General features: G+C 60.2%; 2 protein-coding genes across 5 annotated transcripts; one reads left to right on the forward strand and one right to left on the reverse strand.

Annotated features, from left to right (window-relative positions):
* The first annotated feature begins 1133 nt into the window (after positions 1-1133).
* On the forward strand, positions 1134-13042 carry LOC101751669 (hemojuvelin-like). 4 transcript variants are annotated; one of them, XM_046903959.1, is made up of 4 exons: positions 1134-1258; positions 6518-6680; positions 8184-8686; positions 12267-13042. In XM_046903959.1, the coding sequence occupies exons 2-4, from the start codon at positions 6584-6586 to the stop codon at positions 12885-12887; spliced, it is 1221 nt and encodes a 406-aa protein (XP_046759915.1). In that variant the 5' UTR covers positions 1134-1258; positions 6518-6583; the 3' UTR covers positions 12888-13042. The 4 variants fall into 4 exon arrangements, with proteins under 4 accessions (XP_046759915.1, XP_046759914.1, XP_046759916.1 ...); XM_046903958.1 differs by having other exon boundaries at positions 1134-1176; XM_046903960.1 differs by lacking the exon at positions 1134-1258 and adding an exon at positions 2796-3464.
* Positions 13043-13283: 241 nt separating this feature from the next.
* On the reverse strand, positions 13284-14625 carry LOC121107554. The gene is made up of 2 exons (XM_040652485.2): positions 14556-14625; positions 13284-14464 (listed from the first exon to the last, which is right to left on the reverse strand). Exons 1-2 carry the CDS (start codon positions 14623-14625, stop codon positions 13689-13691), a joined length of 846 nt encoding a protein of 281 aa, XP_040508419.1. The 3' UTR covers positions 13284-13688.
* Positions 14626-24670: the final 10045 nt, after the last annotated feature.

The raw sequence follows: 24670 nt of genomic DNA on the forward strand, positions 1-24670 counted from the left end.
CTCTATTGGGGTTGGGACCTTCATTGAGGTTGGGACCCTCATTGGGGTTGGGCACCTCTATTGGGGTTGGGACCTTCATTGAGGTTGGGACCCTCATTGGGGTTGGGCACCTCTATTAGGGTTGGAACCTTCATTGAGGTTGGGACCCTCTCTGGGGTTGGGCACCTCTATTGGGGTTGGGACCTTCATTGAGGTTGGGACCCTCATTGGGGTTGGGCACCTCTATTGGGGTTGGGACCTTCATTGAGGTTGGAACCCTCATTGGGGTTGGGCACCTCTATTGGGGTTGGGACCCTCTCTGGGGTTGGGCACCTCTACTGGGGTTGGGACCCTCATTGGTTTTGGGCACCTCTATTGGAGTTGGGACCTTCATTGAGGTTGGGACCCTCATTGGGGTTGGGCACCTCTATTGGGATTGGGCACCTCTATTGGGATTGGGACCCTCTTTGGTGTTGGGCACCTCTATTGGGGTTGGGACCTTCATTGAGGTTGGGACCCTCATTGGGGTTGGGCACCTCTATTGGGGTTGGAACCTTCATTGAGGTTGGGATCCTCTCTGGGGTTGGGCACCTCTATTGGGGTTGGGACCCTCTCTGGAGTTGGGCACCTCTATTGGGGTTGGGACCTTCATTGAGGTTGGGACCTTCATTGAGGTTGGGACCCTCATTGGGCTTGGGCACCTCTATTGGGGTTGGGACCTTCATTGAGGTTGGGACCCTCATTGGGGTTGGGCACCTCTATTGGGATTGGGCACCTCTATTGGGATTGGGACCCTCTTTGGTGTTGGGCACCTCTATTGGGGTTGGGACCTTCATTCAGGTTGGGACCCTCATTGGTTTTGGACACCTCTATTGGGATTGGGACCCCCTCTGGGGTTGGGCACCTCTATTGGGGTTGGGACCCTCTCTGGGGTTGCTCCCACTGGGGATTTGGGGCTCACCAACAGGTGCCATTCAGAAACCCTCACCTCTCCCTCCCTCTCCTTTCCCTCCCCGCTGGAATTCGGTTTTCGGGATCGAAAATCCCGCCAGCTATTTTTAAAGCATCGCCTTCAGCCCTCCTCTCTCCCGGTGACGGATGGGGCTGAGCACAGCTCAGCTGTTCGCCCTCCACACCGATCCCACGGCAGAACCATTCCATGCCGGAACACAGAGGGACCCACGACTCAGCGCCGGGGTAGGGGCTGCGCTTCGGGTGGGCTCTCGTTGGAACCCAAAGGAACCTCCATCCCATTGCCAGGGGACGGGCAGAGCTTCGGGTGGGGGTCGCACCGCGGTCTCCTGCAGAGGTTTGGGGTTTGGCGGTGGGGAGGGGAATGCAATGGATGGGAATGTCTTTCCCACGGGAGGGAAGGAAAAGTGTCCCCTCCACGGAGCTGACACCGACCCCAAAGCAGACGACGGATCCCCACCACCCCCAGCAGCAGCTCCACCCCATAGCAACAGATCCCCCCCACGAGCACCGGGACGATGCTCAGCCCTGGGAGCCCGGCTGGCCCCAGTGGCTGTGGGGCACGATGTGGGGTGCGCTGTAGGGTGAGCGTGGGCTCTTTGGGGTGCCGACCCCCATAGGGCGTTCCCAGTGTCCAGGCACCGTTCCCATGGGAATTCCCACCTGCCCGGCCCCACGTCACCCATCGGCGCCCCCCACAGTGGGTGGGACGCCCCACAGGTGGCACAGAGCCACGCTGTGTGTGGGGTGTTGTCTTTGTCTGCTCTCTGATGTCCCTCAGTATGGGGTGGTGGGCACAGAAGTGGTGGGAAGAGAGGCTCCGTGCACTCCAAATGGACGGGCATCGGATCAGGATGTCAGACCCCCTCCTCTCCGTGGGATTCCCATCAGGATGTGAATCCGAGCTGGGGTTCATCCCTCCTTGGATGAAACCCCAAATCAGCCTTGGGGTGAGCGATCCCATGGGAGGAGCACTGTGGGATGGGTTTGGTCAGCACAAACTCAATGGCACCACAGCACAAAGGGATCGGATCCCACCCCCAGCCCCAAAGGCCCCACATGCAGCACGTGACCCCAGAGAACCCCAACACTGAGGACCCCAAATGGACCATCCAGTGCTGGGGGAGCCCCAAGAACCTGAGACCCGGCTCCAGAGAACCCTAAGAACTGGGGACCCCAAATGGAGTTCCCAGAGCTGGAGAAGCCTTAAGAACCAGAGACCCCAAATGGAGTATCTGGGCTTGGAGAACCCCAAGCATGGAGACCCCAAATGGAGCATCCGGTGTTTGAGGAGCCCCAAGAACAGTAGATCCCAAATGGAGTTCCCAGAGCTGGAGATGCCCTAATAAAACCAGAGACCCCAAATGAATCGCCCCAAGCACCAGGGAACCCAAATGGAGCACCGGTTGTTGGAGAAGCCTCAAGAATCAGAGACCCCACATGGAGCACCTGGCCCTGGACAACCCCAAGAACCAGAGGCCCCAAATGGACCATCCAGTGCTGGAGGAGCCCCAGGAGCCAGAGACCCCAAATGGAGCACCCAGTGCTGGAGGAGCCCCAAAAATGGGAGACCCCAAATGGAGAACCTGGCCCTGGTGAACCCCAAGCAACGGCGACTCCACGTGGCCCATCCAGAGCTGGAGAAACCCCAAGAACCAGAGACCCCAAATGGAGCACCCAGTGTAGGAGGAGCCCCAAGAACCAGAGACCCCAAATGGAGCACCCAGTGCTGAAGGAGCCCCAAGAACCAGAGACCCCAAATGGAGCACCCAGTGCTGGAGGAGCCCCAAGAATCGGAGACCCCAAATGGAGCACCCAGTGTAGGAGGAGCCCCAAGAAACAGAGACCCCAAATGGAGCACCCAGTGTAGGAGGACCCCCAAGAAACAGAGACCCCAAATGGAGCACCCAGTGCTGGAGGAGCCCCAAGAAACAGAGACCCCAAATGGAGCACCCAGTGCTGGAGGAGCCCCAAGAATCGGAGACCCCAAATGGAGCACCCAGTGTAGGAGGAGCCCCAAGAAACAGAGACCCCAAACGGATTGCCCAGCCCTGGAGATCCCCAAGCATGGGGGACCCCACATGGCCCACCCGGTGCTGCAGGACCCCCACGGGCACCGAGAGAGGAGCACCACCCCATAGGGCCGTGTGCCCCACAGGTGGGATTTCGGGGTCGCCCACCCAACCTGGCGGCCATCGGCCCCACTGACACCGGCGACCTTCGCTCTCCGCTCCCAACTGCGCCACGACGGGGGGAGCTCCGACCAAAACAAGCACAGGAGATCCTTGGGGGGGGGGGTTAAGGGGGGGAACACGGCCCCTTCCCATAGGGATTCCCTCCCCCATAGGGATACATGTCGGTGTAGAGTGAGGAAGGGATGAAGACCCCCCCCCAGCCGGAGCTCCCTCCTCTTCCTCGTGCCGCTCGCCCCGCACGCCCGCGTGCCCCCCCGGCTAAATTTAGGCAGATCTATTTCAACACCCGTCCCGCAGCGGGGGGAGGACGGAGCAAAGGTAGCAGGAGGAGGAGGAGGAGGGGGGGGGGGGCGGGGGGGGGTCCGCTCCCCACAGTCCCCCTGGGTTTGGCCGCCGGCCCCACAGAGCGCCACGGTCGTCATTTGGGGTGACGAGGACGAGGAGAGCGGGGGTGCCGACGGGGGCTGACGGGTGAGTGGGGCTGACGCGGGGGGCAGGGATTGGGGGGGGGGGGGGGGGCACCCCCAGGGGTACCCCAATGGTGGGAGCCCACCTGCCCTGCCTGCAGCCCATGGAGCGGCACTGAGGCCCCGCAGGGCTGGTAGTGCTGCCGCCCCCCTCCCGGCACTGCTGGGCTCAGCACAGCCCCACACTGCAGCCGTGGGTGGCCCTCAGCTGAGTGCTGCAATGGGATATGGCCCCACCGCCCCACTGCCCCACCGCCCCACCGCCCCACTGCCCCACCGCCCCACCGCCCCACCGCCCCACCGCCCCACTGCCCCACAGCCCCACCACCCCTCTGTCCCACTGCTGCCTGGAAAGGGGGGCCTCTGGATCCTGTATAAACCTGGGAAGGATATTGGGATCCCGTATAACCCCAGGAAGGATATTGGGATCCCATATAACCCCAGGAAGGACACTCAGATCCCATATAACCCCAGGAAGGACACTCAGATCCCATATAACCCCAGGAACGATGCAGAGATCCTATGTAACCCCAGGAGGGACACTCAAATCCCATATAACCCCAGGAACGATGCAGAGATCCTATGTAACCCCAGGAAGGACACTCAGATCCCATATAACCCCAGGAAGGACACAGAGAACCTATACAACCCCAGGAAGGACACTCAGATCCCATGTAACCCCAGGAAGGACACAGAGAACCTATATAACCCCAGGAAGGACACTCAGATCCCATATAACCCCAGGAAGGACACAGAGAACCTATATAACCCCAGGAAGGACACTCAGATCCCATATAACCCCAGGAAGGACACAGATACTATACAACCCCAGGAAGGACACTCAGATCCCATATAACCCCAGGAAGGACACAGAGATGCCATATAGCACCTGGAAGGATGTGGGGGTCCCATATAACCCCAGGATGGATGCTCCGATCCTGCAAAACCCTGGGAAGGATGCTCGGATTCCATATAACCCTGGGAGAGATGTGGGGATCCCATATAAACCTGAGGAAGATATTCCAATTCCATATAACCCCGGGAAGGACACTCAGCAGCCCCTGGGTGCAGGGATCCCATATAACCCTGGAGAGGATGCTCTGATCCCATATAACCCCGGGAAGGATGTGGGGACCCCATATAACCCTGGGAAGGATGCTCTGATTCCATATGACCCTGGGAAGGATGCTCTGATCCCATATAACCCTGGGAAGCCATATGACCCTGGAAAGGACGCTCTGATCCCATATAACCCTGGGAAGCCATATGACCCTGGAAAGGACGCTCTGATCCCATATAACCCTGGGAAGGACTCTGATCCCATATAACCTGGGATCCCATATGACCCTGGGAAGGACTCTGATCCCATATGACCCTGGAAAGGACGCTCTGATCCCATATGACCCTGGGAAGGACTCTCTGATCCCATATAACCCTGGGAAGGACTCTGATCCCATATAACCCTGGGATCCCATATGACCCTGGGAAGGATGCTCTGATCCCATATGACCCTGGGAAGGACTCTGATCCCATATAACCCTGGGATCCCATATGACCCCGGGAAGGACGCTCAGTGCTCCCACACACCCCCGGGCTGGGAGACCCCCCCTTCCCATTGGCTGCAGGTCAGAGCAGCACAAGGGCTGACCCTACAGAGCCGCGAACCCACAAAGCCCTGAATGGCTGTGGGGTCTGCTTTGCTTTGCTTTGCTTTGCTTTGCTTTGCTTTGCTTTGCTTTGCTTTGCTTTGCTTTGCTTTGCTTTGCTCTGCTCTGCTCTGCTTTGCTTTGCATTGCTTTGCTTTGCTTTGCTTTGCTTTGCTTTGCTCTGCTCTGCTTTGCTTTGCTTTGCTTTGCATTGCTCTGCTTTGCTCTGCTTTGCTTTGCTTTGCTTTGCTTTCAGTTCGGTGGCCAAAAAGGGCCAACTAGTCCCTGCAAACCGATACCCCCCAGGGACCCCCAAGGACCCCCAGGGACCCCCCCCAGCTGTCAGAGTTGGGGGGTCCCCATTGCTGCAGAGCTGTGGGGAGGGCGGCAGTGGGGCTGAGAGCAGCAGCTCTGTGCCTACAGCTCTGCACCCCCAGCTTTGTACCTGCAGCTCTGCACCCGCAGCTCTGTGCATGCAGCTCTGTGCATGCAGCTCTGCACTCACAGCTCTGCACCCACAGTTCTACACCTGCAGTTGTGCACCCGCAGCCCTGTGCATGCAGCTCTGTACAGCAGCTCTGTGCATGCAGCTCTGCACCCGCAGCTCTTTGCATGCAGCTCTGCACTCACAGCTCTGCACCCCCAGTTCTACACCCGCAGTTGTGCACCTGCAGCTCTGTGCATGCAGTCCTACACCTGCATCTCTGTGCATGCAGTTCTGTACTGCAGCTCTGTGCATGCAGATCTACACCTGCAGCTCCGTGCATGCAGCTCTGCACCCGCAGCTCTGTGCCCGCAGCTCTGCACATGCAGCTCTTTGCATGCAGCTCTGCACTCACAGCTCTGCACCCGCAGTTCTGCACCTGCAGTTCTGCACCCACAGCCCTGTGCATGCAGTCCTACACCTGCAGCTCTGTGCATGCAGTTCTGTACCGCAGCTCTGCGCATGCAGATCTACACCTGCAGCTCCATGCATGCAGCTCTGCACCTGCAGCTCTGTGCATGCAGCTCTGTGCATGCAGCTCTGCACTCACAGCTCTGCACCCCCAGTTCTACACCCGCAGTTGTGCACCTGCAGCTCTGTGCATGCTGTTCTGCACCCGCAACTCTGCACCCGCAGCTCTGTGCATGCAGTTCTACGCCTGCAGCTCTGCACCCGCAGCTCTGTGCATGCAGTTCCGTACCTGCAGCTCTGTGCACGCAGCTCCCAGCCTTGCAGACACCGCACCGCTCAGACCCCCTTCTTCCCCACTCCCAGGTTTGCAGCTGGATGAAGTCAGGCCGGGCCAGAGGGTGAGCAACCCCCGGCTCTGCATGGATTGCAATGGGGAAAGCCAGCTGCAGTAAGAGCCCGGCGCAGTTGGAGCACGGCCTCTTCCTCCAGGCTCTCCTCCTCCTCCTCCTGCTCTGCTGCAGGCATGGTAAGGAGCCACGTGGACCACGGCTGCACCCGCACCTACCAGAGGGGCACCCGCAGCACCAGGGAGGGGATGGGAGCGGAACGCCCCCAGCATCACCCCACTGCCCCTGTGTGGTTGGTGGGGGGGGGAGCGGGGGGGGACAGGGCACCCCCACAGCCCTGCAGATCCGTTATCTCCAAAGATAAGGCAGGAAGGGTAAGGCACAGATCAGACCCTACCTGACAAAGCTCAGGGTCCATCCGTCCCCTCGGGGTGAAGGATCTCACGCAGAGCTGCACTGCAGGGTCAGAGCGCTGCTCCCACAGCCCTGCTGCTCCCAGGCAGCTCTGGGGCTCCACAACACCCCCAGACTGCCCTCTGTGTTGGGGCGCAGCCAGCAGTGCTGGGCACATAGAAAGCTGTGATGGAACCCGGCCTCTGGGTTTGCTTATGTGGGGAGAAACGGCTCCTTTGCAACGTTCAGTGTGGGCTGAGCAATGGGAGGTGCTCTACTGGCTGCCCCATCTCATCTCCCATCCCATCTCATTTCCCATCCCATCTCATTTCCCATCCCATCCCATCTCATCCCATCTCACCTCCCATCCCATCTCATCTCCCATCCCATCTCATTTCCCATCCCATCCCATCTCATCCCATCTCCCATCCCATCTCATTTCCCATCCCATCCCATCTCATCCCATCTCATCTCCCATCCCATCCCACTTTCCATCCTATCCCATTTCCTATCCCACCCCACAACCCCTCCTTCCCATCCCATCTCATCCCACCACCATCCCACCTCATCTCCCCCCCCACCTCCTATCCCATCCCATCCCATAACCCCTTCTTCTCATCCCATTGTGTCCCGTCCCATCCCATCCCATCCCATCCCACCACCATCCCATCCCATCCCATCACCATCCCATCTCCTATCCCATCCCATAACCCCTCCTTCCAATCCCATCCCATCCCATCCCACCCCATCCCATCTCCTATCCCATCCCATCCCATCACTATCCCATCTCCTATCTCATCCTATAACCCCTCCTTCCCATGCCATGCCATGCCATCACATCCCATCCCATCCCACCACCATCCCACCACCATCCCATCACCATCCCATCTCTTATCCCATCCCATAACCCCTCCTTCCAATCCCATCCCATCCCACCCCACCCCACCCCAACCCATCCCACCCCACACCATCCCATGCCAACTCCATCCCGTCTCCTATCCCATCACATCCCATCTCCTATCACATCCCATCCCACCCCATCCCATCCCATCCCATCCCATCCCATCCCATCCCATCAATATCCCATCCCATCTCTTATCCCATCCCATAACCCCTCTTTCCAATCCCATCCCATCCCATCCCATCCCATCCCATCCCACCCCACCCCACCCCACCCCACCCCATCCCATCCCACCTCCCATCCCGTCTCCTATCCCACCCCACCCCATCCCACAACCCCTCCTTCCCACCCCCCCCACTCCCCCCCATCACCCCCCACCCCCTCCCAGTGTCTTCCCAGTGCAAGATCCTGCGCTGCAACTCCGACTTCGTGGCAGCCACGCTCAACCTGCGCGGTGCCGCCCGCGCCTCCGCCTACTGCACAGCGCTGCGCTCCTACTCGCACTGCACGCGGCGCACGGCGCGCACCTGCCGCGGCGACCTGGCCTTCCACTCGGCCGTGCACGGCATCGAGGACCTGATGATCCAACACAACTGCTCCAAGGACGGCCCCACCTCACCCCCCCGGCCGCGGCCGCCGGCTCCGGATCACCAAAGCTTCCCAGCTTCGGAGATGTGCGACTACGAGAAGACGTTCCGCTCCAAACATGGCCGCCCTCCGCGCTACCGGCACTGCGCCGCCTTCGGGGACCCCCACGTGCGGACGTTCCACGATGACTTCCACACGTGTCGGGTGGAGGGAGCCTGGCCTCTGCTGGACAACGAGTACCTCTTTGTGCAAGCCACCAGCGCGCCCGTGGCCGAGGGCTCCAACGCCACCGTCACCAGCAAGGTGTGCGCCTGTGGGGGGCAGGAGGGGTCCGGGACCCCATCGGTGCCGGGGATCCATCATCTGTCAGGGGTCCCGTGGAGGGGACGGGGAAACCATAGTGGATCTGGGGGCAGCAGGGGGGGTCGGGGACCCTATTGGTGCCAGGGACCCATCATCTGTCAGGGGTCCCGTGGAGGGGACAGGGAAAGCATAGTGGACCCAGGGGGCAGCAGGAGGGGTCCGGGACCCCATCGGTGCCAGGGACCCACAGCGTGTCAGGGGTCCCACGGAGGGGACGGGGAAACCATAGTGGATCTGGGGGCAGCAGGAGGGGTCGGGGACCCCATCGGTGCTGGGGACCCATCATCTGTCAGGGGTCCCACGGAGGGGACGGGGAAACCATAGTGGATCCAGGAGCAGCAGGGGGGGTCAGGGAAGCCATCGGTGCCAGGGACCCATCATCTGTCAGGTGTCCCGTGGAGGGGATGGGGAAACCATAGTGGATCTGGGGGGCAGCAGGAGGGGTCGGGGACCCTATCGGTGCCGGGGACCCACAGTGCGTCAGGGGTCCCGTGGAGGGGACGGGGAAACCATAGTGGATCTGGGGGCAGCAGGAGGGGTCGGGGACCCTATCGGTGCCAGGGACCCATCATCTGTCAGGGGTCCCGTGGAGGGGATGGGGAAACCATAGTGGATCTGGGGGCAGCAGGAGGGGTCCGGGACCCCATCGGTGCCAGGGACCCACAGCGTGTCAGGGGTCCCACAGAGGGGACGGGGAAACCATAGTGGATCTGGGGGCAGCAGGAGGGGTCAGGGACCCTATCGGTGCCGGGGACCCATCATCTGTCAGGGGTCCCGTGGAGGGGATGGGGAAACCATAGTGGACCCGGGGGCAGCAGGGGGGGTCGGGGAACCCATCGGTGCCAGGGACCCATCATCTGTCAGGGGTCCCACAGAGGGGACAGGGAAACCATAGTGGATCTGGGGGCAGCAGGAGGGGTCGGGGACCCTATTGGTGCCAGGGACCCATCATCTGTCAGGGGTCCCGTGGAGGGGATGGGGAAACCATAGTGGATCTGGGGGCAGCAGGAGGGGTCGGGGACCCTATTGGTGCCAGGGACCCATCATCTGTCAGGGGTCCCGTGGAGGGGATGGGGAAACCATAGTGGATCTGGGGGCAGCAGGAGGGGTCGGGGACCCTATAGGTGCCAGGGACCCATCATCTGTCAGGGGTCCCGTGGAGGGGACGGGGAAACCATAGTGGATCTGGGGGCAGCAGGAGGGGTCGGGGACCCTATCGGTGCCAGGGACCCATCATCTGTCAGGGGTCCCATGGAGGGGACGGGGAAACCATAGTGGATCTGGGGGCAGCAGGGGGGGTCGGGGAATCCATTGGTGCCAGGGACCCATCATCTGTCAGGGGTCCCACGGAGGGGATGGGGAAACCATAGTGGATCTGGGGGCAGCAGGGGGGGTCGGGGACCCTATCGGTGCTGGGGACCCATCATCTCTCAGGGGTCCCATGGAGGGGATGGGGAAACCATAGTGGATCCGGGGGCAGCAGGGGGGGTCGGGGAAGCCATCGGTGCCAGGGACCCATCATCTGTCAGGGGTCCCATGGAGGGGATGGGGAAACCATAGTGGATCTGGGGGCAGCAGGGGGGGTCAGGGAACCCATCAGTGCCAGGGACCCACTGCGTGTCAGGGGTCCCACGGAGGGGATGGGGAAACCATAGTGGATCCGGGGGCAGCAGGGGGGGTCGGGGAACCCATCAGTGCCAGGGACCCACAGTGTGTCAGGGGTCCCGTGGACCCACAGTGCGTCAGGGGTCCCGTGGACCCACAGTGCATCAGGGGTCCCATGGACCCATGGTGTGTCGTGGAATCATAGAGTAGAATCATAGAATGGCTCAGGTTGGAAAGGACCCCCAGGACCATCGAGTCCGAGCGCAGCATAACCGCAGTACCCCAACTCTAACAACCCTCTGCTCAGTCGTATCTCTGAGCACCACAGTCGTCACGGTCAGGGGTCCCCTGGAGGGGCCATAATGTATTGGGGGGCAGCAGGAGGGGCCAGGGATCCTACAGAGGGCCAGGGACCCCAAAATGTGTCAGGGGTCCCCTGGAGGGGCCAGGGAACCCATAATGTATTGGGGGACAGCAGGAGGGGCCAGGGATCCTACAGAGGGCCAGGGACCCCAAAACATGTCAGGGGTCCCCTGGAGGGGCAGGGAACCCATAATGTATTGGGGGACAGCAGGAGGGGCCAGGGATCCTACAGAGGGCCAGGGACCCCAAAATGTGTCAGGGGTCACCTGGAGGGGCAGGGAACCCATAATGTATTGGGGGACAGCAGGAGGGGCCAGGGATCCTACAGAGGGACAGGGACCCCAGAATGTGCCGGGGTCCCCAGAGATGCCAGAGATGCCATTATAAGTCACAGGGTCACCTGGAGGGGCCAGGGACCCCCATAGGGTGACAGGGACCCCACAGTGTGTCAGGGGTCACCTGGAGGGGTCAGGGATCTCATAGGTGTTTGGGACCCCATAGAGTGCTTGGAACCCCATAATGTGCCAGGAAGTCCCCAGGAGGAGCCAGGAATCCTACAGAGTGCCAGGGACCCCAAAATGTGTCAGGGGTCCCCAGAGGTGTCAGGGATCCCATAGGGTTCCTGGGACCCCACAGTGTGCCTGGAGTCCCCCAGAGGGTTGCAGGGACCCCACAGTGTATCGGGGGTCACCAGATGGGGTCAGGGATCCCATAGGTGCATCGGACCCCATAGAGTGTCAGGGACCCCATAATGAGTCAGGGGAGTCACTGGGAGTGGCCAGGAATCCCATAGAGTGCCATAGACCCCATAATGAATAAGAGGTCCCCAGGAGTTTCAGGTATCCCATAATGAGACAGGGGTCACCAGGAGGGGTCAGAAACCCTATAGGGTGCCAGGGACCCCATAATGTAGCATGGGCCCTTCTGGGGTTCCAGAGATCCCCATAATGTATCAGAGATTCTTAGGGGGTCCTTGGTACCCTATGGGGTTTCTGGCAGCTCCTGGGGACCCCGACACCTTTTGGGTGTCTCTGTCCCCTCCTTGGGGTCCTTGGCACCCAATGGGGTCCTTGGTTTCCCATCAGTATCTGATGTGTCGTGAGGGTCTCTGGGGGGGGGGGGTCACAGTGCTTTATGGGGTCCCTGATGGGGGGGTGGGGAGGGGAATGGCTTTGAACCAAAAGAGGGGAGTGTGGGTGAGATGGGGTGGGGTGGGGTGGGGCGGGGCGGGGAGGGGAGGGGAGAGGAGGGGAGGGGAGGGGAGGGAAGGGAAGGGAAGGGAGGGGATCCTCCACACGGAACTGTGGGTGCCCCATCCCTGGAGGTTGGGGGTCACGCAGCCTACAGGGGGGCGATGTGGGGCTGGGGGGGCCTCGCTGTGCCCGGGGGTGGGCGGGTTGGGAAGAATTTCTTCTCCATAAGAGTGAGTGGGAGCAGCAACGGCCGTGCGCGGGGAGGGGGGGGGGATGCGGGGACGCAGAGCCGAGCGACGCAGGGTGGGGGGAGACCCGGGGGGGGGTCGCGGGTGCTGAGAGCCGCCGTGCCCCCGCAGCTCACCATCATCTTCAAGCACATGAAGGAGTGCACGGAGCAGAAGGTGTACCGCGCCGAGCTGGACAACGTGCCCGCAGCCTTCGAGGACGGCTCCGTGACGGGGGGCGATCGGCCCGGGGGGGGCGCGCTGCACATCCGCGAGCGCAGCCCGGGGCGCCACGTGGAGATCCGCGCTCCGTACATCGGCACCACCATCGCGGTGCGCCAGGCTGCCCGGCAGCTCTCCTTCTCCATCCGCGCTGCCGAGGAGGTGACCCGCGCCTTCACGGCGGAGCAGGACCTGCAGCTGTGCGTGGCCGGCTGTCCCCGAGGCCAACGCATCTCCCGCAGCGTGCGCAGCCGGGCGGCGGCTCAGGCGGCGCGGGCGCTCTGCAAAGCCACCCTGCCGGTGGAGGACGTCTATTTCCAGTCGTGCGTATTCGACGTGGCCACATCCGGAGACGCCAACTTCACCATGGCGGCTCGCGGGGCGCTGGAGGACGCCAGGGATTTCCTGCCCGACGTGGAGAAGCTGCACATCTTCCAGGCCGGGCAGGGCTGCCCGCGCGCTCCTCCGTCCTTCCCCGTCCTCCTCCTCCTCCTCCTCTGCGGTCTCTGCGCTCTCTGGTTACAGCTGTGACCCCCGGCGGTTCCTGTGGCCCTTTTGTCGGCACTTGTCGGCTTTTCGTGACCCTCGTTGGCACTGGTGGATGTTATGGGTGCTGGAGACCCTTTGGTTGGCATCGGTGACCCTTTGGTTGGCATCGGTGACCCTTTGGTTGGCATCGGTGACCCTTTAATTGGCATTGGTGACCCTTTGGTTGGCATCGGTGACCCTTCAGTTGGCATTGGTGACCCTTTGGTTGGCATCGGTGACCCTTTGGTTGGCACTTGTGACCCTCTGGTCAGTCCTCTTTGTGACCCTCATTGGCACTTGTGACCGTTGTTGGCACTGGAGACCCTTTGGCTGCCATTGGTGACCCTTTGGCTGCCATTGGTGACCCTCATTGGCACTGGTGACCACTGTTAGCACTGGAGACCCTTTGGTTGGCATTGGTGAGCTTTTGTTGCCACTTGTGACCTTTTTGTGACCCTCATTGGCACTGGTGACCCTTTGGTTGGCATCGGTGACCCTTTTGTCAGACCTTTTCGTGGCCCAGATTGGCACCTGTGACCATCATCAGCACACCCTTTCATCAACACCTGTGACCCTCACTGACACTGGAGACCCTCTGGTTGGCGTTGGTGACCCTTTGGTCAGTCCTCTTCGTGACCCTCATTGGCACTTGTGACCGTTGTTGGCACTGGAGACCCTTTGGCTGCCATTGGTGACCCTTTGGTTGGCATCGGTGACCCTTTAGTTGGCATCGGTGACCCTTTGGTTGGCATTGGTGACCCTTTGGCTGCCATCGGTGACCCTTTGGTTGGCATCGGTGACCCTTTAGTTGGCATCGGTGACCCTTTGGTTGGCATCGGTGACCCTTTGGTTGGCATTGGTGACCCTTTGGTTGGCATTGGTGACCCTTTTGTCAGACCTTTTTGTGACCCAGATTAACACTGGTGACCATTGTTGGCACACATCACCCTTTGGTTGGCACTGGTGAGCTTTTTTGTGACCCTCATTGGCACTGGTGACTCTTAGGGGCACTGGAGACCCCCTGGTTGGCAGTGGTGACCCTTTGGTTGGCATTGGTGACCCTTTTGGCAGACCTTTTTGTGTCCCACATTGGCACTGGTGACCGTTGTTGGCACTGGAGACCCTTTGGTTGGCACTGGTGACCCTCATTGGCACTGGTGACCATTGTCGGCACTGGAGACCCTTTGGTTGGCATTGGTGACCCTCATTGGCACTTGTGACTTTTTTGTGACCCTCATTGGCACTGGTGACCCTTTGGTTGCCACTTGTGACCTTTTTGTGACCCTCATTGGCACTGATGACCCCCTGGTTGGCATTGGTGACCCTTTGGTTGCCACTTGTGACCTTTTTGTGACCCTCATTGGCACTGGAGACCGCCTGGTTGGCATTGATGACCCTCATTGGCATTGGTGACCCTTTGGCAGACCTTTTTGTGTCCCACATTGGCACTGGTGACCGTTGTTGGCACTGGAGACCCTTTGGTTGGCACTGGTGACCCTCATTGGCACTGATGACCTTTTTGTGACCCTCATTGGCACTGGTGACCCTTTGGTTGGCATTGGTGACCCTCATTGGCACTGGTGACCACTGTTAGCACTGGAGACCCTTTGGTTGGCATTGGTGACCCTTTGATTGCCACTTGTGACCTTTCTGTGACCCTCATTGGCACTGGTGACCCTTTGGTTGGCATTGGTGACCTTTCTGTGACCCTCATTGGCACTGGAGACCCTTTGGTTGGCATTGGTGACCCTTTGGTTGCCACTTGTGACCATCTTCGGCGCACGTCACCCTTTTGTTGGCACCGGTGACCCTTTTGTCACCACTGGTGACCTTTTTGTGACCCTCAGTGGCACAGTGGGATGCAGCACTTCCAAAGAGCAGCGGGAGGTCGGTGCTGAGTGAGTCAGAATGGTGCTGAGTCAGAATGGTGTGGGGTCAGATTGGTGTGGGGTCAGACTGGTGTGGGGTCAGACTGGTGTGGGGTCAGATTGGTGTGGGGTCAGACTGGTGTGGGGTCAGACTGGTGTGGGGTCAGATTGGTGCTGAGTCAGAATGGTGCTGAGTCAGAATGGTGTGGGGTCAGATTGGTGTGGGGTCAGATTGGTGCAGAGTCAGAATGGTGTGGGGTCAGATTGGTGTGGGGTCAGATTGGTGCTGAGTCAGATTGGTGTGGGGTCAGAATGGTGTGGGGTCAGATTGGTGTGGGGTCAGATTGGTGTGGGGTCAGAAAGGTGTGGGGTCAGATTGGTGTGGGGTCAGAATGGTGTGGGGTCAGATTGGTGTGGGGTCAGATTGGTGCTGAGTCAGAATGGTGTGGGGTCAGAATGGTGTGGGGTCAGATTGGTGCTGAGTCAGAATGGTGTGGGGTCAGATTGGTGTGGGGTCAGATTGGTGCTGAGTCAGATTGGTGTGGGGTCAGAATGGTGTGGGGTCAGATTGGTGCTGAGTCAGATTGGTGTGGGGTCAGATTGGTGTGGGGTCAGATTGGTGTGGGGTCAGATTGGTGTGGGGTCAGAAAGGTGTGGGGTCAGATTGGTGTGGGGTCAGAATGGTGTGGGGTCAGATTGGTGCTGAGTCAGAATGGTGTGGGGTCAGATTGGTGTGGGGTCAGAATGGTGTGGGGTCAGAATGGTGTGGGGTCAGATTGGTGTGGGGTCAGAATGGTGTGGGGTCAGATTGGTGTGGGGTCAGAATGGTGTGGGGTCAGATTGGTGCTGAGTCAGAATGGTGCTGAGTCAGAATGGTGTGGGGTCAGATTGGTGTGGGGTCAGATTGGTGTGGGGTCAGATTGGTGCTGAGTCAGAATGGTGTGGGGTCAGAATGGTGTGGGGTCAGATTGGTGTGGGGTCAGATTGGTGTGGGGTCAGACCCACACTGTGCGCAATGACGGACACCCCCAATGGAGTGCACACAGCAGGAGGGGAGCGGGGCGGCTCTGACATGTTAAGGGGATCCCTGGCACCCCAATAGGGTCCCCACCATCTGATGGGGGGGTCTCCATCACCCTACAGGGTTTCTAGCACTTCCTGGGGCCCCCTGATACATGATGGGGTCCCTGGCACCCTATGGGGTTGCTGGTACTTCCTGGGGACCCCGGACACATTGTGGGATCTCGGTGCCCTAAGAGATTCGTGGTACCCCATTAAAGTCTCTGATATGTTGTGGGGATCCCTGGCACCCCAACAGGGTCCCCACCATCTGATGGGAGTCTCTGGCACTCTATGGGGTCTCTGACACCTCCTGGTGACCCTTGACTCATTATGGGGGTGAAGAGGATTCCTGGCATCCCATAAGAGTCCCTGACCTATGATGGGGGTCTCTGGCATGTTATGGGGATCTCTGGCACCCTAATAGGGCCCCTGCCGTGTGATGGGGTTCATGGTATCCTATGGGGTTTCTGGCACTTCCTGTGGACCGCCTGACTCCTTATGGGTTCTCATTACCCTACAAGATTCCTGGTGCCCCACTGAAGTCTCTGACATGTCATGGGGATCTCTGGCACCTCAATAGGGCCCTAACCATGTGATGGGGTTTGTGGCACCCTATGGGGTTTTTGATACCTCTTGGGGACCCCTGCCATATTCTGGGGTCCCTGCCACATTATGGAGTCCCTGGCACTCTATGGGGTCCCTGGCACCCTATGGGGTTTTTGGAACTTCCTGGGGACCCTTGCCACATTCTGGGGTCCCTGGTACCCTATGGGGTCCCTGGCACCCTATGGGGTTCCCCCACACACTGGGGTGTCCTTGGCATCCCATTGAGGGCTCTTCTTCCCGCTGGCTCTTCTGCTATGGGCACAGGGTGCAGAACGACCCATTTCTTCCCCATATCGGCGTTCCCCCCCCCCCCCCCCCGCCCCAAACCCCCCCCCGGTGCTGAGTGTGGGGTTTCTCTGCTCCTCATCCGCTGCTCCCGTCGCTCAGCCCGGAGCTCTGTGACATTAAAGGGCGCTATTTATGAAGTCCTCATTTCCTGACACCCGATAACGTCTCCCCTTCCACCACCCACTGCTGCTGGGACTCCACAGCTCGCCGTGCTCCACGTACCCCCCTGCGCTGAGAGGGGGGGGGGGGGGGTCTGCCCTGCAGTGTCACAGCCCCCAGGGCTGAATGGCCCCGTGGTGGTGGCACTGCCCGTGGCCCCATAGCTGCACCGAGCAGTGGGACTGACCGTGGGGGGCAGCACCGGCACGCAGCAATGCCACACAGTGCGGGATCATGGAGTGGCAGAAGGGTTGGGGTTGGAAGGGATTCTATGGATCGGAGAACCATGGGATCGTGGTGTGGTTGGTTGGAGGGGTCCCTATAGATCATAAAACCATGAGATCATGGCGTGGTTGGATTGGGAGGAACCCTATAGACTGCAGAGCCATGGGGTCATGGCATGGTTGGATTGATAGGAACCCTATAGACTGCAGAGCCATGGGATCATGGCATGGTTGGATTGGGAGGAACCCTATAGACTGCAGAGCCATGGGATCATGGCATGGTTGGATTGATAGGAACCCTATAGATCGCAGAACAATGGGATCATGGCATGGTTGGATTGATAGGAACCCTATAGATCACAGAACAATGGGATCATGGCACAGCTGGGTTGAAAGGGATCCTATGGATCACAGAACCGTGGGATCACTGCATGGTTGTGCTGTGAGAGACCCTCTGGATCACAGAACAATGGGATCGTGGCACGGTTGGTTGAAAGGGATCCCTATAGATCATAAAACCATGAGATCATGGCATGGTTGGACTGGGAGGAACCCTATAGACTGCAGAGCCATGGGATCGTGGCATGGTTGGATTGATAGGAACCCTATAGATCACAGAACAATGGGATCATGGCATGGTTGGGTTTAGAGGGACCCTATGGATCACAGAACCATGGGATCATGGGGTGGTTGGGTTGGGAGGGACCCTATGGATCACAGAACCATGGGATGGGATCATGGCATGGTTGGATTGAATGAACCCTATAGATCATAAAACCATGGGATCATGGCATGGTTGGATTGGGAAGAACCCTATAGATTGTGGAACCATGGGATCATGGCATGGTTGTGCTGAGAGAGACCCTATGGATCACTGAACCATGGGATCATGGCATGGTTGGATTGGGAGGAACCCTATAGATCATAAAACCATGGGATCATGGCATGGTTGGGTTGGGAGGAACCCTACAGAGCACAGAACAATGCCAGGACATGGGGGGCAACAGGAAAGCTGGGAAGGACTTCTTATAAGGGTGTGCAGTGATCGGATGAGGGGAAGCGGCTTTGAGCTGGAATAGGGGGGGGTCTGGAGTGGATATTGGGAAGGAATTCTTCACTGTGAGGGTGGGGGGACGCTGGGATGGGGCACCGGGGGGGCTGAGGGTGCCCCCTCCCTGGGTGTGATGGGGCTCTGAGCAGCCCGGTGTGCTGGGAGCCCGCCCTGCTGGCAGCGGGGGATGCAGCGAGGTGACCAATGGGCCAATATCCAACCCAAACCACGCTGTGATTCAGTGGTTCTGTGATCTATGGGATCCGTTCGAACTCAACCATCCCATGATCCCATGGTTCTGTGATCCATAGAATCCCTCCCAACCCAACCATCCCATGATCCCATGGTTCTGTGATCCATAGAATCCCTCCCAACCCAACCATGCCACGATCCCATGGTTCTGTGATCTGTAGGGTCCCTCTCAACCCAACCACGCCATGATCCCATGGTTCTGTGATCTGTAGGGTCCCTCTCAACCCAACCACGCCATGATCCCATGGTTCTGTGATTCATAGCGTCCCTCCCAACCCAGCCATGCCATGATCCCATGGTTCTGTGATCCATAGGGTCCCTCCCAACCCAATCATCCCATGATCCCATGGTTCCGCAATCTATAGGGTCCCTCCCAACCCAACCATGCCATGATCCCATGGTTCTGTGATCCATAGGGTCCCTCTCAACCCAACCATGCCATGATCCCATGGTTCTATGATCTATAGGGTCTCCTCTGTGATCCATAGGGTCCCTCCTAACCCAACCATGCTGTGATCCCATGGTTCTGTGATCCATAGAATCCCTCCCAACCCAACCACCCCATGATCCCATGGTTCTGTGATCCATAGGGTCCCTCTAAACCCAACCATGCCATGATCCCATGGTTCTATGATCCGTAGGGTCCTTCCCAACCCAACCATGCCATGATCCCATTGTTCTGTGATCCATAGGGTCCCTCCCAACCCGACCACCCCATGATCCCATGGTTCTGTGATCCATAGCGTCCCTCCCAACCCAACCATGCCATGATCCCATGGTTCTGTGATCCATAGCGTCCCTCCCAACCCAACCATGCCATGATCCCATGGTTCTGTGATCCATAGAATCCCTCCCAACTCAACCACCCCATGATCCCATGGTTCTGTGATCCATAGCGTCCCTCCCAATGAACCATGCCATGATCCCATGGTTCTTTGGTGTACAGAATACCTTCAAACCCAACTGTGCCGTGATCCCATGTTTCTATGACCTGTAGCGTCCTTCAAACCCAACCGTGCAGTGATCCCACTGTTCCGTGACCTATGGGCTCTCTCCCATTGGTCCATAGGATCCCTCCAACCCGACTGCTCCGAGCAGCTCAGCAGCCTCAACGCTTCGGCTCAGGTTGGGCCAGGAGGGTCCCCAATGTCACAGCCCGGGCCATGAGATCCCAACTTCAGTTCAGGGAACGCACTGTTCGGGGCCGCTCTGTGCCCCTCTCAGCGGTGGCAGTGAAGCTGTGCCGGGCTGTGCTGAGCGCTGCCAGCAGAGCAGAGACCTCCCCCCCCCCCCCCCCCCACCTTATCACACTCAGACACACAGCAGCGCACTGCGGGCGCTCGGCCAAAGCCCCATTGATATCAACGAGAGCGTTTCCATTGACGTCAGCATTGCTGGGACGGAGCCCTCTGCTTCCCAACGTGCGTCGGCAGCCAGAAGAGCACCCGGCACAGTGATGGAGTCGCCGCGTGCTGTGCTGCTCCGGGGGGCCCACGTGGAGCAATGGAACCCCGGCGCTGCCACCGCCCGGCGTTGCGACTGAGTGCCACCAACAGCAGCACCGCGGCGCAGCGGGTGGTGCTGCAGTGCTGCGTGCGGCGCAGGGATACGGCAGCGCCGGGGGGTTCCGTGGGCAGCAGCAGTGCTGAGGATGCCGTGTGCCATACAGTGCCACAGAGCTGCTGTGTGCCATAGAGAGCCATGGAGCTGCTGTGTGCCATACAGTGCCACGGAGCTGCTGTGTGCCATACAGTGCCACAGAGCTGCTGTGTGCCATGGAGTGCCATAGTGCTTGTGTGTGTCATAGAGTGCCATGGAGCTGCCGTGTGCCATACAGTGCCATGAAGTTGCCATGTGCCATACAGTGCCACAGAGCTGCCGTGTGCCATACAGTGCCATGGAGCTGCTGTGTGCCATACAGTGCCACGGAGCTGCCGTGTGCCATACAGTGCCATAGTGCTGCTGTGTGCCATAGAGTGCCATGGAGCTGCTGTGTGCCATAGAGTGCCATAGTGTTGCCATGTGCCGTATAGTGCCATGGAGCTGCCGTGTGCCATGGAGAGCCATGGAGCTGCTGTGTGCCACAGAGTGCCATAGTGTTGCCATGTGCCGTACAGTGCCATGGAGCTGCTGTGTGCCATGGAGTGCCACAGAGCTGCCGTGTGCCATACAGTGCTGTGGAGTTGCTGTGTGCCATAGAGAGCCATGGAGCTGCTGTGTGCCATACAGTGCCACAGAGCTGCTGTGTGCCACAGAGCTGCTGTGTGCCATAGAGTGCCATAGTGCTACCGTGTGCCATACAGTGCCGTGGAGTTGCCGTGTGCCATAGAGAGCCATGGAGCTGCTGTGTGCCACAGAGTGTGACATAGTGTGTGCCACAGAGCTGCCGTGTGCCATACAGTGCCATAGTGCTGCTGTGTGCCATACAGTGCCATGGAGCTGCCGTGTGCCACAGAGCTGCTGTGTGCCATAGAGTGCCATGGAGCTGCCGTGTGCCATAGAGTGCCATGGAGCTGCTGTGTGCCATGGAGTGCCATAGTGCTGCTTGTGCCATACAGTGCCACAGAGCTGCTGTGTGCCATGGAGTGCCATGGAGCTGCCGTGTGCCATAGAGAGCCATGGAGCTGCTGTGTGCCATACAGTGCCATGGAGCTGCCGTGTGCCATACAGTGCCACGGAGCTGCTGTGTGCCATACAGTGCCATGGAGCTGCTGTGTGCCATACAGTGCCATGGAGCTGCCGTGTGCCATACAGTGCCACGGAGCTGCTGTGTGCCATACAGTGCCACAGAGCTGCTGTGTGCCATACAGTGCCATGGAGCTGCCGTGTGCCATGGAGAGCCATGGAGCTGCTGTGTGCCACAGAGTGCCATAGTGTTGCCATATGCCATACAGTGCCATGGAGCTGCTGCGTGTCATGGAGTGCCATAGTGCTGCTGTGTGCCATGGAGTGCCACAGAGCTGCCGTGTGCCATAGAGAGCCATGGAGCTGCTGTGTGCCATAGAGTGCCATGGAGCTGCTGTGTGCCATGGAGTGCCATGGAGCTGCCGTGTGCCATACAGTGCCACAGAGCTGCCGTGTGCCATACAGTGCCATGGAGCTGCTATGTGCCATAGAGTGCCATGGAGCTGCTGTGTGCCACAGAGTGTGCCATAGTGTGTGCCACAGAGCTGCCATGTGCCATGGAGTGCCACAGAGCTGCCGTGTGCCATACAGTGCCATAGTGCTGCCGTGTGCCATACAGTGCCACAGAGCTGCTGTGTGCCATAGAGTGCCATGGAGCTGCTGTGTGCCATACAGTGCCACAGAGCTGCTGTGTGCCATGGAGTGCCATGGAGCTGCCATGTGTCATACAGTGCCATAGTGTTGCCATGTGCCGCATAGTGCCATGGAGCTGCCGTGTGCCATACAGTGCCACAGAGCTGCTGTGTGCCATGGAGTGCCATAGTGCTGCTTGTGCCATACAGTGCCATGGAGCTGCCATGTGTCATACAGTGCCATAGTGTTGCCATGTGCCGTATAGTGCCATGGAGCTGCTGTGTGCCATGGAGTGCCGTGGAGCTGCCATGTGCCATACAGTGCCATAGTGCTGCCGTGTGCCATAGAGTGCCACAGAGCTGCCGTGTGCCATACAGAGCCATGGAGCTGCTGTGTGCCACAGAGCTGCTGTGTGCCATACAGTGCCATGGAGCTGCCGTGTGCCATGGAGTGCCATGGAGCTGCTGTGTGCCACAGAGTGTGCCACAGTGTGTGCCACAGAGTGCCATAGAGCTGCCCGGTGCCATAGAGCTGCCGTGTGCCGCAGAGCTGCTGTGTGCCATAGAGGTGCCGTGTGCCATAGAGCTGCCATGTGCCATAGAGTGCCATAGAGCTGCCATGTGCCATGTGCTGTGTGCCATAGAGCTGCCGTGTGCCACAGAGCTGCTGTGTGCCACAGAGCTGCCCGGTGCCATAGAGCTGCCATGTGCCATGTGCTGTGTGCCATAGAGCTGCCATGTGCCATAGTGCTGCCATGTGCCATAGAGCTGCCCGGTGCCATAGAGCTGCCGTGTGCCATACAGTGCCATAGAGCTGCCCGGTGCCATAGAGCTGCCGTGTGCCGCAGAGCTGCTGTGTTCCCTATCTCTGCCCGTTCCCACAGAGCCGCCCGATTCCCAGCCGCGAACAGCAGCGCTGCGCCCGCCGTGCAGAGCGGAGCTCCTCCCGAACGGCCGCACTTCGGGCTCGGATCGCCGCACGGGGACCCACCCGGGGCGGGCGAGAATCGGCGTTGGGGCCACGGAACGCGCAGTGCCGGCGGATAACGCCGCGCTCCGGACGGCCCACGGCCCGGAGGTCCCCGCGGGGCGGCGCCGTCGGAGCTCCGCGCGCCGCTGCAGCCGCTGTGGGTGCGCTCCGAGCGGCGCCCGTTGGCGCACCGACGCGTCCGGCGGGGTCCGCATCCATCGCCGAGCGCGGCGGTGGCACCGCGTGGGGGCGGGGATTCCACGCGCGCCGCTCCGCGCCCCGCACGAAACCGCAGTCGGAGCCGCGCCGAACCCAATGCCGTTCCCGCAAACGCCTCCAGAGGGCCGTCCGAGTCCGGCCGTGCGCGCAGCGACCCACAGAGCGGGCAGTGCTGCGCTGCAAAACGGCACCGCGGGCACTGCGGGCACTGCGGGCACTGCTGCTGCTATGGCAGTACGGCACAGCGGGCACTGCGGGCACTGCAAATGGCACTGTGGGCACTGCTGCTGCTATGGCACTGCTGGCACTGCGGGCACCACTGCAACTATGGCACTGTGGCACTGCTGGCACTGCGAGGTGGCACAGCAGGCACTGCTGCTGCTGTTATGGCACTGCTGGCACTGTGGCACTGCTGGCACTGCAGGGTGGCACTGCAGGCACTGCTGGCACTGCTGGCATTGCTGCAACTATGGCACTGTGGCACTGCTGGCACTGCAGGGTGGCACTGTGGGCACTGCTGCTGCTATGGCACAACAGGAACTGCAAATGGCACTGCGGGCACTGCTGCTGCTATGGCACTATAGCACTGCGGGCACCACTGCAACTATGGCACTATGGCACTGCTGGCACTGCGAGGTGGCACAGCAGGCACTGCTGCTGCTGTTATGGCACTGCTGGCACTGTGGCACTGCGGGCACTGCGGGGTGGCACTGCGGGCACTGCTGCTGCTATGGCAGTACGGCACAGCGGGCACTGCAAATGGCACTGCGGGCACTGCGGGCACTGCTGCTGCTATGGCACTGCTGGTACTGCAAAATGGCACTGCTGGCACTGCGGGCACCGCTACAACTATGGCACTGTGGCACTGCTGGCACTGCAGGGTGGCACTGTGGGCACTGCTGCTGCTATGGCACTGCTGGCACTGCGGGCACCACTGCAACTATGGCACTATGGCACTGCTGGCACTGCGAGGTGGCACAGCAGGCACTGCTGCTGCTGTTATGGCACTGCTGGCACTGTGGCACTGCTGGCACTGCAGGGTGGCACAGTGGGTACTGCTGCTGCTATGGCACAACAGGCACTGCAAATGGCACAGCGGGCACTGCTGCAACCATGGCACGACGGCACTGCTGGCACTGCGGGGTGGCACTGTGGACACTGCTGCTGCTGTTATGGCACTGCTGGCACTGCGAGGTGGCACAGCGGGCAGTGCTGCTGCTATGGCACTGCTGGCACTGCAAAATGGCACTGTGGGCACTGCTGCTGCTATGGCACTGTGGCACAACAGGCACTGCAAATGGCACTGCGGGCACTGCTGCTGTTATGGCACTGCTGGCACTGCGGGGTGGCACAGCGGGCACAGCAGAGCTGGCACTGCAGCCCCACAGAGCTGGCACTGTGGCATGGCACTCTGGCACTGCTCGAGGGTCTGCGGGGGGTGAGGGGATGATCCGAGCCCACAATTCGAGGGTCCGTGGGGGGATGGGGGGCTCTGAGCCCACGGTTTGGGGGTCTGTGATGGGGGGGGGGCTCCAGATCACAGTTTGAGGGTCCATGAGGGGGATGGGGGGCTCTGAGCCCACGGTTTGGGGGTCTGTGATGGGGGGGTGGGCTCCAAACCACAGTTTGAGGGTCCATGGGGGGATGGGGGCAGTTCCAAACCGCACTTTGAGGGTCTTTGGGGGCGGGGGGAGGAAAGCTCTGACCCCCACAGTTTGAGGGTGAGCTCCGCCCAGCAGCACCCCCGTACCCCCCCCCCCCACACACACACGGCTTATAGAACGAAGGGACCCCTCCGTCGGTCCCCCCACCCAACCGCCCCCCCCCCCC

This window comes from Gallus gallus, chromosome 25, assembly GCF_016699485.2.
Source record: "Gallus gallus isolate bGalGal1 chromosome 25, bGalGal1.mat.broiler.GRCg7b, whole genome shotgun sequence".
NCBI classification, from domain to species: Eukaryota; Metazoa; Chordata; class Aves; order Galliformes; family Phasianidae; genus Gallus; species Gallus gallus.

Excerpts from the sequence above, each read along its gene's own strand:
- LOC101751669 (XM_046903959.1), top strand. The coding sequence starts at position 6,584 with ATGGGGAAAGCCAGCTGCAGTAAGAGCCCGGCGCAGTTGGAGCACGGC. Across the intron at positions 6,681-8,183 it reads CCTGCTCTGCTGCAGGCATG|TGTCTTCCCAGTGCAAGATC; the intron begins GTAAGGAGCCAC and ends ACCCCCTCCCAG. Across the intron at positions 8,687-12,266 it reads ACGCCACCGTCACCAGCAAG|CTCACCATCATCTTCAAGCA; the intron begins GTGTGCGCCTGT and ends GTGCCCCCGCAG.
- LOC121107554 (XM_040652485.2), bottom strand. The coding sequence starts at position 14,625 with ATGCCAACCAAAGGGTCTCCAGTGCCAATGAGGGTCACAGAAAGGTCA. Across the intron at positions 14,465-14,555 it reads AATGCCAACCAAAGGGTCAC|CAGTGCCAATGAGGGTCACC; the intron begins CAGTGCCAATGA and ends AACAGTGGTCAC.